Source organism: Tubulanus polymorphus, chromosome 1 (assembly GCF_964204645.1).
Source record: "Tubulanus polymorphus chromosome 1, tnTubPoly1.2, whole genome shotgun sequence".
Lineage (NCBI taxonomy): Eukaryota > Metazoa > Nemertea > Palaeonemertea > Tubulaniformes > Tubulanidae > Tubulanus > Tubulanus polymorphus.
Genome location: NC_134025.1, coordinates 16,777,252 through 16,793,249, shown reverse-complemented (window position 1 = coordinate 16,793,249; position 15,998 = coordinate 16,777,252). Strand labels below are relative to the sequence as shown.

Genomic DNA, 15,998 nt, shown 5'->3' with positions numbered 1-15,998 from the left:
TTATTCTCGAAGTTATTTTTCCTACACTTGTAGTTATTTTTCCTACACTTGTAAACACATGAGCGGAATTGTAAATCATTTGCTGTCGAATTTACAAGTAGGCTTTTTATATATTACTGATACAACATATAAAATTCTTCAATAAGAAAACTATACAAGAAGAAATAAAATTGACGAGGATTTTTAATTTTTCTTGTACTGTGCTGAAAATTGCATGTCGATGCGCGGCGTAGTTTGCAGTGTTTACTGAGGAGCTGTGATGATAGCGCCCTCGTTTTCGCAACACATGAAGCTCACCAAAATCAACGGAGCCGTTAATCTTAGATAAAGGATATTCTCTTAATTAAAAAAAGATTTGTTTGGATATATTTGAACTGAAATTAATTATGCATACGCCCGGGATTATCTTGATAAAAATGTTTATATCGATATGCAGATGAATTTTAAACAATGCTAATTCACATTAAGAAACACCATACGGTTTGACCAATATTGTGTAGTATATAGTAGGAGTCGAACGCTGCATGAGCTGCAGCTTACTGGTTACGACCCTGCCGCTGCGTTTGATTCGTCTTGTTGACCTCTGCGTCTCTTATGCGCTACTCCTTGAAGCTAAGGTTTATGATGAGACTGGTGCGGTACGTAGTAGGGTGGCCACGATCCGCATGCTTTCTCATATGGCGTGGTTTAAACTGCATTGCTGTTAGAATGATACTATGAGGGAACTTGGATTGTCGCTTCTGTCCGCCTAATAAATATCGCTCACACGTACACATTGTTCATGTCGAACTGTAATTTAAGAATAGATAGAGAATTCATTAGAATGTCGAACTTGTTACTAACCCAACCACACAGAAAGAAACTTTTTAGTTGTTAAATGTTTATCGATTCATTTCTAAAACTGCCGGGTCTGTTATAGTAAAATATCATTGATCATTGTTTAAAAAAGTAATGTACAAGGTAGATATGTTGCCTAGATTTATTATAGATTAGTAAATTAGATTTAATAAGAGCTTCAGCAACAAAAATATAAATATTTGATCTGAGATGCTGTTGATTTAACCCTTTTAAGTTCAAGTTTTTTAATCTGTGACTACCCTAGAAATTCAATTATTTTCGGCCATTGTTGCGCTTTTCGAAAACTCATATTTGAAGCCATAAAGTTCAAAAACTATCGGTCCCATAGCTTAGCAATGAAAAAGAAAATTTGTAGACAATATTATGACCTTTCATATGATACCAGGTTTGAGTATTTTAGTTAGATAGCATTGGTCAGATTCATCAGAGTCGTCTATATCATAAATATCATCTAAACTGTTTTATAAAGTCACTGGATTCACTGTCTATTAGCTCTAAATCATCGTCTCCAAACTCATCATAAGCAAAGATTTGTAATAAAACTTGATCTGTATTCATGATTTTACCTTTTTTATTTCGAAAAAATGACAAATTTGATTCAAAATTGCTCAAAAACAATGAATTGCAACCATCAAAAGTTTTTACGGTGAATAATCGACAGAAACGCCATCTACCGACTAATGATGTGCTATGATGAAAACCTGTAGGTGAAACGACGATTATTTACACTTTTACAGCGCACGCCGGAGCATGAACGTAAAGCCAATGTTTTTCCCTCACGACCTAGGGTCGAGCATGAACTTAAAAGGGTTAAGGAAACCTTATAATTTATTAGGAGGCTATTGATTTATAATGCTTATATGTATTTCATTTCAAAATCTATTAGGCCTACTTAAAATGTGTTATGTATTTACCTTCTCTTCCTTGTATAAACAACTGTTTGTCATTTAAAATCTAATTACATTATACTTTTATATCATACATTTCCTTTTATGTCAAGTATAAGCAGATTAGAGCACCTTACTAAACCATTGTATGGTCTAGTATGGTGGATATGATTAACTCCTTCAATTCACTAACTTTTGCCCTGAATCTAACAGTGCCCATGGGCACCTTGTTAATTTTTGCTTCTCTTTTCAGTGGGAATGTACTGAGACGAACTTCTCCAAAATGTGCAAGATGTCGAAACCATGGCTTTATGTTAGATGTAAAAGGACATAAACATTTCTGTAAATTTCGCTACTGCAACTGTTACAAATGCCTACTTTTGACGGAAAGAAAACGAATTGTGGCTGCTCAAATAGCATTAAAGCGGGCATGCGATAACGAAAGGTTAAGGGAGCCCAAGTCAGCTGCAGGTTATTTGGCATTGAATCATAATGAACAACCAAGTTCAACAGATGAAGAGGAAATCGGTAAATGATATAGTTGAACAGCATAGCTTAAGACCTATTTCAAGATTCTAACGCAGGAAATAACAGAAGTTCATTCGATAGGACCTATTGTATTAATAGTAACCTAGTATCATAAGAGGCCTATAGTTTATTCTTTTGCTCGTTAATCAATTACGCACATGCATTATAAATGTATGTTTTGATTTCCATGTTAATAGTATCGGATATAGACATGATATCTTCTATAATATATTGCCAATTGTGGTAAACTATTATCAATTAATCATTTTATGGCACGCAATGCTTGTTCCTCCTAATTCTGAAAGCATGAATTGGCATGTTAAATGACTTCAATTTCAATCAAGCCTGCGATGAGGATAACGTTGATGATTCATGCTACTCAATATATCAGCTTAACCAGCTTCTCAACGTTCCATCGCAAAAGCACGGGACGTGGATCTACCATTCCAACATCAGACGCTTTAATAAGTATTTTTAAGTCTTTAAGAGACACCCTCGATGCATTTGTTAATTTACCTAGCATTGTTTGCGTTCCCGAAACGTGGGCATCTGATGAAATGCTTATCATACTTGTTATAACTCGGATGGTTACAATAGTATATTTTTCAATAGATACTTCAATCATTCTGGGGGTATGGCACTTTATATTGATAATCGTTTCTAGTACAAAATCCGTGAAGACCTATCAATTCGATCAACATGTTTTGAACTTCTCTTTTGCGAAGTTAATTTGTCTGCTAGAGAAAAAGTAACAATTGGCGTAATGTACAAACAATCAGGTGACCCTATTCATCACTTTATTCATGAAATAAATGTCACTATCCAAAATTCCCCAAAACAACTTTTAGATACTAGGTGACTTTAACATTGATCTCACTAAAGTTAGTAATAATGCTGCTACCAAGGCTTTCCTCAATGATATATTCACCTTCTAGCTTCATTATTTGTCTAGGGTAGATATGTGAAAAAACCAAAAATATAGAGACAATTGACAGACGTGTCTTCAAAAATTACCACTAGGAGCCTATCAGCTTATATAGCTCCGCTGTGTGATTTGAAGAAATAGAAGCTGCATACCTAGGGGTGCTCCCTTGTGGCCAAATCCAAAAAGGCCCTGTATTTTGTAGGTATTGGCCCATAGAACATTCATACTAAATTTGGACTTGAGGTGATTAAAACTGTAGGACTTATAGCAATTTGAAGAAATAGAAACTGGGGGACGAATCCAAAAAATGCCTCTGTTACTTCATAGGCCTAGATGCATAGAACATTCATACTAAATTTGGAATTGATCTGATTAAAACTGTAGGACTAGCAGCGATTTGAAGAAATAGAAACTCTACCCCCAGGGGGATGATTGCAAAGATGCCTCTGTATCTTGATAGGCCTTGTCGGCGAGTCCGCCGCTTAAATGGTTGTTGTATGTTAGACGGCACGCAAGCTGCCCGCCGCTCATCTCGTGTTTCAATCTGTGTAATGAATTATGTTGTGATTTGTAAATAAACTGTTGTAGATACTGTATGTCTTCTACTTTCTGTCGTGCAAACGCTGACAGAATGGTCCCTCGAGCAGGATATGAACCAGCGACCTAAGGATTACCTATTAAAATTTTGTGAACTATGGCGGAACAATCACTGGGTCCCGACATTAAATCTATTAGTGGCTTTGGCAGTAAAACTGTACAAATACTCGCGGACATTGTGAGAGTGTATGTATAACAAATTCGGGACATATTCCTATTCAGGAGTATGTGGTGCAATGCGTGACAGGCATGTTGAGAAATTACGCTTGGCACAAAGTGATCGAGTCGGCTCCCCATTTGAGTGGGCTGAAGTTAGCTAAACCGATCACTGATGGAGAACTTCATAATATTGATCTACTCATAGGCGCCGACAATTATTGGGGCATGGTTGAAGGTCCAGTAATTAAGGGTGACGGCCCTACAGCTGTTCAGTCAAAGTTCGGGTATTTGTTATCTGGACCCATTAAACTGAAGCCAGTGCTACCGATACCATCGTCCCTACCTACCAGTTCATGCGTCACCGCACAGTGCGTTTTTGAGTCGAGTGATTCGCTCACCGCCAATGTGAAAAAGTTCTGGGAACTTGAGTCAATGGGTATTTCAGAGCCCCATGGGGATACTGACTTATTTGACTTAGAAGGGTATTGTCGAAATTCAATTTCGTTCAACGGCGAAAGGTACGAGGCACGCTTACCTTGGAAAAGCAACCATCCCCCGTTACCGACGAACTATATGCAAGCTTTACGTACAACCGAGTCAACAGTTAAGCGTTTAATGAAGCGCGGTGAGTTGAAATATTACTTGGACGTCATGCAAGACCAATTCAACCGCGGATTTATTGAAAGGGTGTATGATGTTAATAACGCTGCGAGGTCCCGGTTACACTACTTGCCCCATCATCCGGTATATCGCACTGGTTCTGTTACGACTCCGCTCATAATCGTGTTTAATTGTAGTAGTCGCGCGTCGTCATATACTCCGAGTTTAAATGATTGTCTGGAGAGCGGTCCAGCGCTGCAAAATAGCATATCGTCGATTTTGCTAAGATTACGTTTGTTCGATATTGCAATGATACTTCATATTGACAAAGCATTCCTTCAGATTTCGTTACATCCAGATGACAGAGACTATACACGTTTCTTATGGCTCAGTGATCCTGAGGACGCCACAAGTGACCTTGTGGTAAAGCGATTCAAAGTGATTCTCTTTGGAGCTAAAAGCTCGCCGTTTATTTTAAATGTGACGTTATGGCATCACCTGAAGGTGGTTGAAAGTCCGTACACTCTCATGATGAACGATAATCTATATGTCGATAATCTGATAGTCAGCATCCCTGCTGGCCAAGCTCGACAATTCTATGATACAGCTAGAAGTGTTATGCGACAGGGTGGTTTCAACTTACGTAGTTGGACCACGAATGATCCGACGGTAGCAGGGAAATGTATTGAAGACAACGTGTCCAGTGGTAAATCGATAGATGGAGTCTTAGGACTTAAATGGCATTTAGGAGGTGATAGGTTGAAGTTCGCGACCGTTGAATTGAAATCCGTACGTACCGATATGATTACAAAACGACAAGTACTGAGCGACGCATTGAAAATCTACGATCCACTCGGAATTGCAGGTCTGATTATAGTAACTGTTAAGAACTTTATACAGAACATTTGGTCAGAAAAGTGTGATTGGGATGATCCCATACCGGATTCAATGTGTGTGAAGTGGCGTTTTATATACACCGATATTCAATGGTTCGGCCGTTTTGCTAGAATTGTGTGTTAGGTTATGACAAAGTTTATTATTGTAGGTGTAAACGAGCTGTTTGTTGAGGAGATGAAGAGGGGTTTTTGATTTTTCCACCAGTGGGAGTTTTTGTAACCAGTGGGAGATTCTTTTCTGCCATCTTATCTATCCATGTCAAGTCAGTTGACAAATCGACTGATTTGCTTGATTTATCAATTCTATAGGAGTAAAATTGAAAATCAAAATGTTGTAAAACCTTGACATAAGTCCTGGTAACATTCTGTATTCAGCCAGCATGCAGTAAGTAACACTGTGCACGGGCGCGGTTATTTTTAGCATAACAATTGAATGAGCCAATAGGCACGCACTTCGTCATATTGTTCGACTTTGTCGCATTTACCTTAAGACGTACCTTCGTGTAACAAGCAAGGCCCTGGTTACATGCTCTTGTCATCAGTAAAAACTGCCAAAAATTAGTTCCAGAAAGAGCACCCAGGTGTAGGGCTTTTATTTTAAAATTTTACTTATTACAACCTTTGAGCGTCTGTAAACTAAGTGAAATGCGTAATGTGTGTACCTGCGTGTAATGCGAGAATTTGATTCTAAAAATCAGAGCACTCAAAGTTTGGATGTAAATCAACTTCTCAAAGATTTCATCTGCAAGAAGCATATTTGAAAATTGGCACATATTGTTAGATTTTGGTTCCCATTATTGTAAAATCTGCCACATACTGCCAGTCAATGCGGACGAAAGTTCAATTTGATCAATAGTTACTAGAAATGCTTCTAAATCATCAATGTTATCATAATCAATTTGAGAATGGACTCATCTTGATAATGAATATACACAATAGAATTTAGGAAATGAAGTGAATCTATGTTGTACGGGTAGCGATATTTCTTCTATACAAGGTGTCAGATAAGGCACAAATATCACCCAAGAATCATTTTGCTCATGAAGTGTTACACCTCAAACATTGCTTGATAACAAATCTGACTATATATAACACAGCAACTTACAGTGTAGTCTGTGGACCCTTTATCATGGTATTATTTCTAATTTTCATTTTAGTTGTGGATAGCCCACCTATTTCAAAGGTGCATGCCTCAGATCATGTTGAATCAGGGCCGCTGAACTGTGAAATACGCTATAATCCACACAGTGATTCAACAACATCAGTTTCATGGACAAATCAAATTCAAAAGCCTATTGCCCAGTTACCAATATCAAGTTATGGTAGTCATTTACCACCACAGTACGTCGATCAGTTTAATTTTACTCATGGTTTCAACAGTTATCCTATCACGCCAAATACTCACCATTCATATATGTTCATTGATTCTGGTGGGCATCCATTTGGTAAGTAAATTTTCTTTACTGCTAAGATTACTGACTTGAAAATCAGAAGAGCGTTTCATATTTCTTATCTGTTTCCAGCTCATGTTTTGTGATTTGTATTTAGGGAAGACTTGGCTCACCTTAACATTTTTGGAGGTTTTCTCTTATCTGGTGTTTTTCACATTTGTAGGCTTATAAAAGCCGATTCTTGCTCTCTTAGACATTGATTAGGCTATGCCAGTACTCCATTGCGTCCTTTTTTCTGTCTGTTGTCTGTCCACCCATCCATAGATGGAATCCAGTTATTTTGGGAAGTTTTGAAGACGCCTCTATGAATTGTCTTGATCTGTGGTTTGTATATGTATACACCAAAGATACACCTGCCCGAAAACTGGTCCGATCAAAATAAAGATGACTAACTGGCGGCCAATGTTGTTCGACTAAATCAGGACTTTTTACACATTTGTGATGTTTTCTAATTAGATTATGAAAATACGTTGATGAATTATCTTGATTTCACACAATGAATTCCAGCATGACTCATGGAACAAGTGATAGAATCTTACTTTTGATCAAAAGATTTTTAAGGAAATGATTGATAATTATGAAAAACCATTTTTGTCCCCCGCGCGGCGGACTTGGTATCCGCCTCCGTCCGTCCGTCTGTCCATCCGAATGAGCTTGTGAACGCGATTCAAGAACTGTTGATCGCAGGACTATGATATTACACAGTATGATTACCCCTAGGGAGAGGATGTGCCCTATTGATTTTGGGGTCCAAGGACCAAAGGTCAAGGTCACTACAGGTCATTCATGTAAAACCTTGTGAACGTGATTCAAGAAGAACCGCTGATAGCAGGACCATGATATTACGTAGTATGATTACCCCTAGGGAGAGGATGTGCCCTATTGATTTTTGGGTCCAAGTACCAAAGGTCAAGGTCACTACAGGTCATTCATGTGAAAGCTTGTGAACGTCATTCAAGACGAACCGTTGATAGCAGGACCATGATATTACGTAGTATGATTGCCCCTAGGGAGAGGATGTGCCCTATTGATTTTGGGGTCCAAGGACCAAAGGTCAAGGTCACTACAGGTCATTCATGTGAAACCTTGTGAACGTCATTCAAGAAGAACCGTTGATAGCAGGACCATGATATTACGTAGTATGAATACCCCTAGGGAGAGAATGTGCCCTATTGATTCTGGGGTCCAAGGATCAAAGGTCTAGGTCACTACAGGTCATTCATGTAAAACCTTGTGAATGTGATTCAAGAAGAACCGTCGATAGCAGGACCATGATATTATGTAGTATGATTAGCCCTAGGGAGAGGATGTGCCCTATTGATTTTGGGGTCCAAGTACCAAAGTTCAAGGTCACTACAGGTCATTCATGTGAAACCTTGTGAACGTCATTCCAGAAGAACCGTTGATGGCAGGACCATGATATTATGTAGTATGATTACCCCTAGGGAGAGGATGTGCCCTATTGATTCTGGGCTCCAAGGATCAAAGGTCAAGGTCACTTCAGGTCATTCATGTGAAACCTTGTGTCGTGAATGTGATTCTGAAAGAACTGTTGATAGCAATACAATGATATTACATTGCATGATTACCCCTAGGGAGTGGATGTGCTCTATTGATTTTGGGGAAAAAGGTCAAGGTCACTAGATGTCATTCATATGAAACCTTGTAAACACGATCCAAGAAGAACCATTGATAACAGAACAATGCTATTTCATAGTATGATTACTCCTTGGGAGAGGATGTGCATTAGTGATTTTGGAGTTCTAGGGTCATAGGTCCAGGTTGGTAGACGTCTTTTGCCTAAAACCCTGTAAACTCAATTCTTAAATAACCATTCATAGCGGGAAAATGATATTTCATAGTATGGTTACCCCTGGATACACTCATCATTTTTCTATACCAAAGATTAGTGTCTTCGGGGGTCATTCATTCCCTACTGGCTATCGCGGGGGACATAGATACGTAGTATCGAATTGCCTTGTCTCCAATTGTAAGAGCAACAGTTTAAGCTTAAAAATTGCCCATATATTCAGTTATCTTTGCCAGTTTTTTGCAGTGTTGGATTATATAGCAGTGCGACTCTGGGCAGACAAAGACCACCGATTCTCTGTCCATGTAGTCAATTAGTGAATACTATCTCAATTTCTTATTGGCATTCATATATTTCTAAGAAAACAGCTGTGTTCTCCATCTTAACATTCAGCTAAAAGGTTATGTCGACGGAGTCGTCATAATGACTGTGGAGACCTTTCTGGAAATAAATTGCCCACAAAATGCCGTGCACGTAAACTCGTATTTTGTACCGTACACTTTCGTTATGCGATTAGTGCCATTCAAAACGGTACCAAACAAAAGATAAAACGGTGAGGAGATGAAACTGTTAGTGTTCCAGTTACGCAGTAATTAGCATTCAAAGTTTGGTATTTTTTCGCGAATATATGTTCCATCTGAAAAATTAATACCTTAATTCTGCGAAGATTACGTGGGCTCTTTCAGCTAATCACGACTCCTCAACCGTTCAGGCCGCAGCCGAGGCCAACTAGATTTTCGTTGCTAGTCGACTAGTTGTCGGAACTAATAACCGAGCACACTATATTCCGGTTTGAACGTATTTTACAGTGTCGGCCATCTTGAACCTATATTATAGTGAACTATACCATAGCAACTGTGCTCAATTGTGTGGTCGACCATTTCCGGACCATTGTTCCGACTAATGGACATTTTGTTTCATTTAGTTCGACTATAGTCAACTAACTCCGATGACCGAAGTTTGCCCTACATAATCATAAGCTTTTTTACATCATTATGAGAAAGCTGTACTCTGATTGGTTGTTTAGGGAATAACCTCAGCAGCTGGGAGTAATTACGAAATGACAAAAAAATATCAGCAAATCAAAAAATAGCAATAAGTTCAAGAATATAAAAATATTAATTAATCTTTTTTTGCTTTTGTCCTAAAATAATCAAACTTTTTAATATAAAAGCGTTGAAGGGGTCATGAAGGCTTTGAAAAAATTTTTAAATCTAATTTTTTTTGTATAAAACTTTGACCGTATGCATCTATAGTAGCCACGTGAAAAATTTTTCCAATATCATTATCCGAACTGGAGAAAAACCCGTAGCAACAGCTCTGGCAACGGGACGCTCACGTTTGCGCGGTGATGTTGATGACTTCATTGTGAGAACACATCGCCTGCAGCACACATAAGCGTTATAATACAATGCTCATATTTCGTCGAATATCGCGCTAATTTTACCGTCTTTTGAATACCTTGGCTGTGTGTAGCTATGAACTGTTCCCACATAAAGGCAGCGACAAATTTTAGTGGCCAAACCACAGATTAGGCCCTCTTAGATGTTCTCGACGGACCGTAAGAAGGCAAGAGGAACATCCGGCCTAGTGTAAACTAGCTTCGCATTTTAAAGAAGGGTTCTCGCAAATATGAGGACACATCCTAAACTTCGATACACAAAACATATGTTTTCATGGGCAAGCCCATATTGCTATCACACGGATTGATAACTTGCTTGGGGAGTCGATAACTTTCGTTAGAAACTTTCTTGGGCTCTGATATTTACACACATTTAATGCAGTAATGGAATCTAGGTTCCTTTCGTATATTGGCTATAACGGTTGTTGTTTTCCTTGTTAGGATGACGGTACGTAGTACACGTCGTCCTATTGTTATCGTGAAATCCGTCACGTCAAACGATTATGTCCGTTTAACGCCACGTACGCGTCTGAAACTTTCACAGTCGCTTAAATATGAAAAAAGGAAGGTTGAGTTTGTATATGATGAATTTTTGTTGCTCGGTTAATTAAATATTGCCGAAATAAAAAAATTGAAATTCTGAAGTTGCGCCACCCCTATCTAGAAGTAAAACTGTATTAGTCCGCGCTTAAAATAGTGCCACGCATACATTTTTTAAAAAGCACTTACCGTATTTTCCGGCCAATAAGCCGATTTTCTAGCCTCAGATTTTTACCCAAAATATCGTGATCGGCTTATTGGGCGGATACGATCTGACATAAAAAATCACTTCCTGATCTATGCCACTCTAATGCTCTCAATGATCGTCAAAATCAAGAAAAGTGGTCGATATTTATTTGAAGTCATTATTTACTACTAATTATAATCTATTTTGAACTATTTTATTTTTACTTTGTTCTATCACCGCACAGCGGCAATGGTATACATTTATATAACGCGCGAGTTCATCGTACTACCACGTGTCAGTTCATACATTAGTATATATGCAAATCAGCAGTGAGCCGCATACTGCGTGTATGGCTGTGTGTATAGTAATCAGCTGAGTGAGTCTATATAAAGCACAGTCACTCGGCGATGATAGTATACACAGCACTCTCACACATCGGCGGGCGCTACTGTCAGCCTCTTAAATCGTCAATGAAGACGAACTTATTGACAAATCAGTGAATTAAAATCTCTGATGAAGGGCCTCGGCTTATTGGGCGAAGCTTTATGAAATCTATGTATTTTAGGCTAAAAAACTGCCCTCGGCTTATTGGCCGGAAAATACGGTACATAGGCCTATTCCATGATTTAGTTGTTTATTTCCGTATAAAGATATCGGGAGATTTATTTTGTCCTTTATTGCCCGAAATTTCCGTATTTTCTTGTGTGTGTGTGTGTCAGTGGATTAATTAAATGTTTACGCATTGGTGATATGGACTCGGCGAGTACACGTGCTACATCGATTCAACATTAGCTGCTGTTGAATCGATACTCGTACGTCGAGCAACGCTGAAAACTATCTTACTATTACTAGTAAAATGATTTATCGTCATTAATTCTTTTGGACTTTCGCGTCAGCGATCTGTTTTTATAGCCCGATTATGTGTATCTAGTTTGCGGCACAGTGATGAGAGCGCGCGTCGATAACATTAATTACAGTCCCGTAAGCAATATCGCCTTATATACGCAGCGATCACCGTGTATGTATCAGTAATAGATAATGCGCGTTACGGAGCGGGTCGCCCGTAGGCTACAATCCACACGCTCATTATATAAAAAAGGTCCTGAATTAGCAGAAGAAATACTATTCACGATAACTTTTACTAGAAAAAATTCCTTTTGTGAAACCATTAAAACCTTTAAGTTGGTAACTTAATTTCGTCAGTAACTAGTTTTAATTTCGACTGTAGCCATATTAGTTTCACGTTCGGATATTTTCACAAATATTCCATCCGATCTTTAAGATATCATGTAAGAATTCTAATGAGACTGCTGGTAAATATTCATTCTGTTCCACTTGGTCGATCGTTTGATTAGCTCCAGGGCCTAAGGGTACAGTTAGCAGTTGCCTTTGGTTCAGTCTGTGAACAGCTTCAAATAACTGTTAACAGATGGATGTGAAGCTTGTACCCCATGGACTGCATGGTCATTGGCCTATGTCATGGGTTCTTGGCGACTGTGCCGAGGGCAGACTGTATCCTGTGGTCATGGTAAGTATAACTTTGATTAACCCTTTCAAAACCACATAGTGTCTCCGCTGCTGTACCGGAGGGAATTTAGGGGTTTATATGGGTATATTTGAAACTTCATAGAATAGTTACCAAGGTATCTGACACAGAAAATTTATATAGCATGTTGTTGATAACTTTTGGGTCAACAATGTAGACATAAATAATTCGCATATAAGTCAACTTGAGGTCAAGGTCACATACTCCAAGATGGTCGCCATGAAAAAAATTCACGATAAAGTTTCAGATAAACTGCTCTGTCTCCCAGCAAAATGCACTGATCTATTCAATTCCAACTGAAATTGTATGCCATACATCCTTACTTTTTGTTGTAAAAATTTCAAAGCAATGGTACAACTAAAAAATTTATTTTTCCACTCATTTACCATGATATGTCGGAAGGCCAGATGTAAGGGGTTTCATTGGGGTATAATTTCCGGCCTCAGAAAATTGTTACCTATGTATTTGACACTGGTACATTGTATACCATGGTGTTGATAACCATTGGGCTTACAAATAAGACAACTTATTTGGATATATGTGACCTTGAGGATGGACAGTTTCTGGTTCTTCATTTTTTATTGCTGTCCGTTGCCATGACAACCCTATCAACAGGGTCTAAAAAAATTGTCACTGATTTCATTTTCATCATCAAAATCATAGCCGGCTTTATAAACCTATTTTCTGACTAAGTCTCATCATCTGAACTGCTGCTGTCATATTCGTTGTCACCCTCAATTTGTTCACTACCAAATTCCAAGTCACCAGCATCACTCAGCATCATATACGAGCTGCTGAACCGTTTCATCCAGCCAAATTGTTTTTTCATGGCTGTTGCCATCTTGGATTTTATGCAGATGGCAGCACCGGCTGATACTGATAGATATGCCCTTCTAGAAGAAGGGTTAAGTGATACCGTAGCACATACGGTACGGGTATGGTAGCTTATCAATTTGTACCGTATGCCATACGGTATTGGTATTGTAAGGGTTAAACATGCACCGATGGCTAAAATGATACCTTCGTTTCTCAACCCCTCTAATTGTATGTAAGGCAATATCAATCAATACCGACAACGATTTTGTTGATCACTAGCACTACAGTGTGTAAGCCTTAGCAACCAACCTATTCACCCTGAATTCCACTTTTAATTTCTATTCTCTGTCGTAGTCCTATTAAAAAGTTTCTTTCTAGTTTCATGATTTTGTTTAATCGTTTTTGTTATTTCAGCAGCGCATACCAACCTTGGTTGAGCGTGTGTGATCAGTCTTGAAATTGGTATTCATGCGCGGCATAGTGCTGCCGACAATTCAATTCATTCTTTATTGACACAATTAAAATTTCACAATAAAACATTTACTTACATGTTTAAAAAAATTCTTTTAATTTTCTTTTATAATATTTAATAGTTAGCAAGCCCATACTGCTATCCCATGGATTGATTACTTGCTTGGGGAGTTGATTACTTTCGTTAGAACCTTTTTTGGGCTCTGATACACACATTTAATGCAGTAACTAGGTTCCTTTCATATTGGCTATAACGGTTGTCGTTTTCATTGTTTTATGATTTTGTTTAATCGTTTTTGTTATTTCAGCAGCGCATACCAACCTTGGTTGACCGTGTGTGATCAGTCTTGAAATTGGTATTCATGCGCAGCATAGTGCTGCCGACAATTCAATTCATTCTTTATTGACACAATTAAAATTTCACAATAAAACATTTAATTACACGTTTTAAAAAAATTCTTTTAATATTCTTTTACTTTCATTGGGTGCTTGCGTTAGTGGCCATTTGAAAAATCTCTGTATTAACATTTATATTTTTCAGTTTTAATATCTAATAAAACTTAAAACCACTTTTCTGTAAAATAAATTCTGAATTGAATTGTAGACTGGTTCCCTGTCTCTTCAAAGAGCCAGGGGGCGGTAGCCTATGGTGGCAATAAACTTTATCGGATGATCGTAGTGGATTGTCATTTGAAGGAAATGTAACTTAATCTTGCTTAATTATTTTAAAAAGAGGAATCGTGGCTCTTATCTATTTTCGTGTTTGCTTCTCTTCACCTGAAGTCACTCGAGTTAGTCACTTCTTTCAGCTGTTAATTTTTCTATTTAGAATCATTTCCACACAATCCGATAAGTAATCTAGCAATTATCAACATGATGATAGATCCTCTTAAGACACTGCAATATTCAAATAACAACTCTCCAAAAGCTTGCACTAACTTGGTCCGGGTCTACAATAAAATCATTCTGATTCCCAGTCCCCGTGTGTAACATTTTATATAACGATGTAAGACAATACCGATCTCAAAAGTTCGGTATTTCTTTCGCGAATTCCATCCGGAAAATGAATACCTTCATTCTGTGGAGATCACGTGGGCTCTTTCAGCTAATCACTGTTCTTCAACCGGGTAGGCCGCGGCATGCGTGATCACGTTTGTGACGTTATTGTGAGAAAGCTGCGCTCTGATTGGTTGTTGAGGGAATATCAGGGAATACCGTCAGCAGCTGGGGTATTCCCCAAATAACCAATTTAGCTAAACAAGAAATTGCACAAGGGATACCCGCCATTTTGACGTCTTGGGTAAGTGAAGTTCATATTTTTTGCTGAATATGATGGAATTATCTAATGTGTAAGAATCCAGTTAAATATGGCAATGCTGGGTCTAATGTTGATGGAATTCTGACTCCTGACGGAGCTACATTGCATCAATATCAAGATTTGCAGCTAAATTTTTAGTTGCATGTGATTTATTTTCAACCGCATACGTGTGCCCTTCTAATAATTATTAATTATCAAATTCAAATTTCATTTCAATTTATTTCGGCTGGGGAGAAGATCTGCTTTCAGCCGCTTATGGGCCTTTGTAACCATAAGATTAGTAAAATATTTCCATTTTTTTAGATTCATTGTTCTCATTCTCTGCTTCAAGATTCCTGCTTAGGTGAGTTTTTTTTTCAGTATTTGTCATTTCAATATGGGACGGGGGCAAGTTATTGCGACAGTTGTCGTAGATTTGCATGGGGTTGGGGGGGGGTGAATAAAAATGGCTTGGCCAGGAGCTTGTGCCCAAATTTTTCTTAGGTCTTGACTTTTCGCAACCAGCGCAAATGGTAACTAGATCATGGGGTTTTCCATGGCCGGCTTATAGATATCCTAACTTGACAAGCCCTGACAGTGTATTGAATACTTTTTATTTGTGTTTTGATTAGGCAGAAACTAAATTGGTACATTTCTATTGTTTCAGATTTGTCTTTAGGTTTCTATTCATCTATACTACAGCAAACACCGCTTTCCTCGGAATAGCTTCAAAACCGATACTCCACCGGAGTAAACGCATTTCCTATCTGAAACAACCTAGTGGTACCAGCACGTGCAGTAGTGATAAATCAGACAGACATTGCATTTCCCTCAGACTGCACATTTAAAAAAAAGTTGAAGTTAATACAATTCAAGTCTCAATGGACTCACTGTTCGTTAACAACATGTTGGCAATCGAACTGTTGTGCGTTTTCAAAAATTTGAGAAGCAGGTCGATTTTGATCTAATCACATATGTTTCATTCAGCCTATCTTCACTTCAAATCAAGAAAATAAAGAGCATGGTTC

General features: G+C 38.2%; 1 protein-coding gene across 1 annotated transcript in view; it reads left to right on the top strand.

The window, feature by feature from the left end:
- Window positions 1–2,056: 2,056 nt before the first annotated feature.
- The window catches only part of LOC141906397 (uncharacterized), a 39,200-nt gene continuing 25,258 nt past the window's right edge, over window positions 2,057–15,998 (top strand). The window contains exons 1-2 of the mRNA XM_074795705.1: window positions 2,057–2,273; window positions 6,608–6,895. Coding sequence (XP_074651806.1) covers window positions 2,057–2,273; window positions 6,608–6,895 — 505 coding nt within the window. The remainder of the gene's footprint in view (window positions 2,274–6,607; window positions 6,896–15,998) is intronic.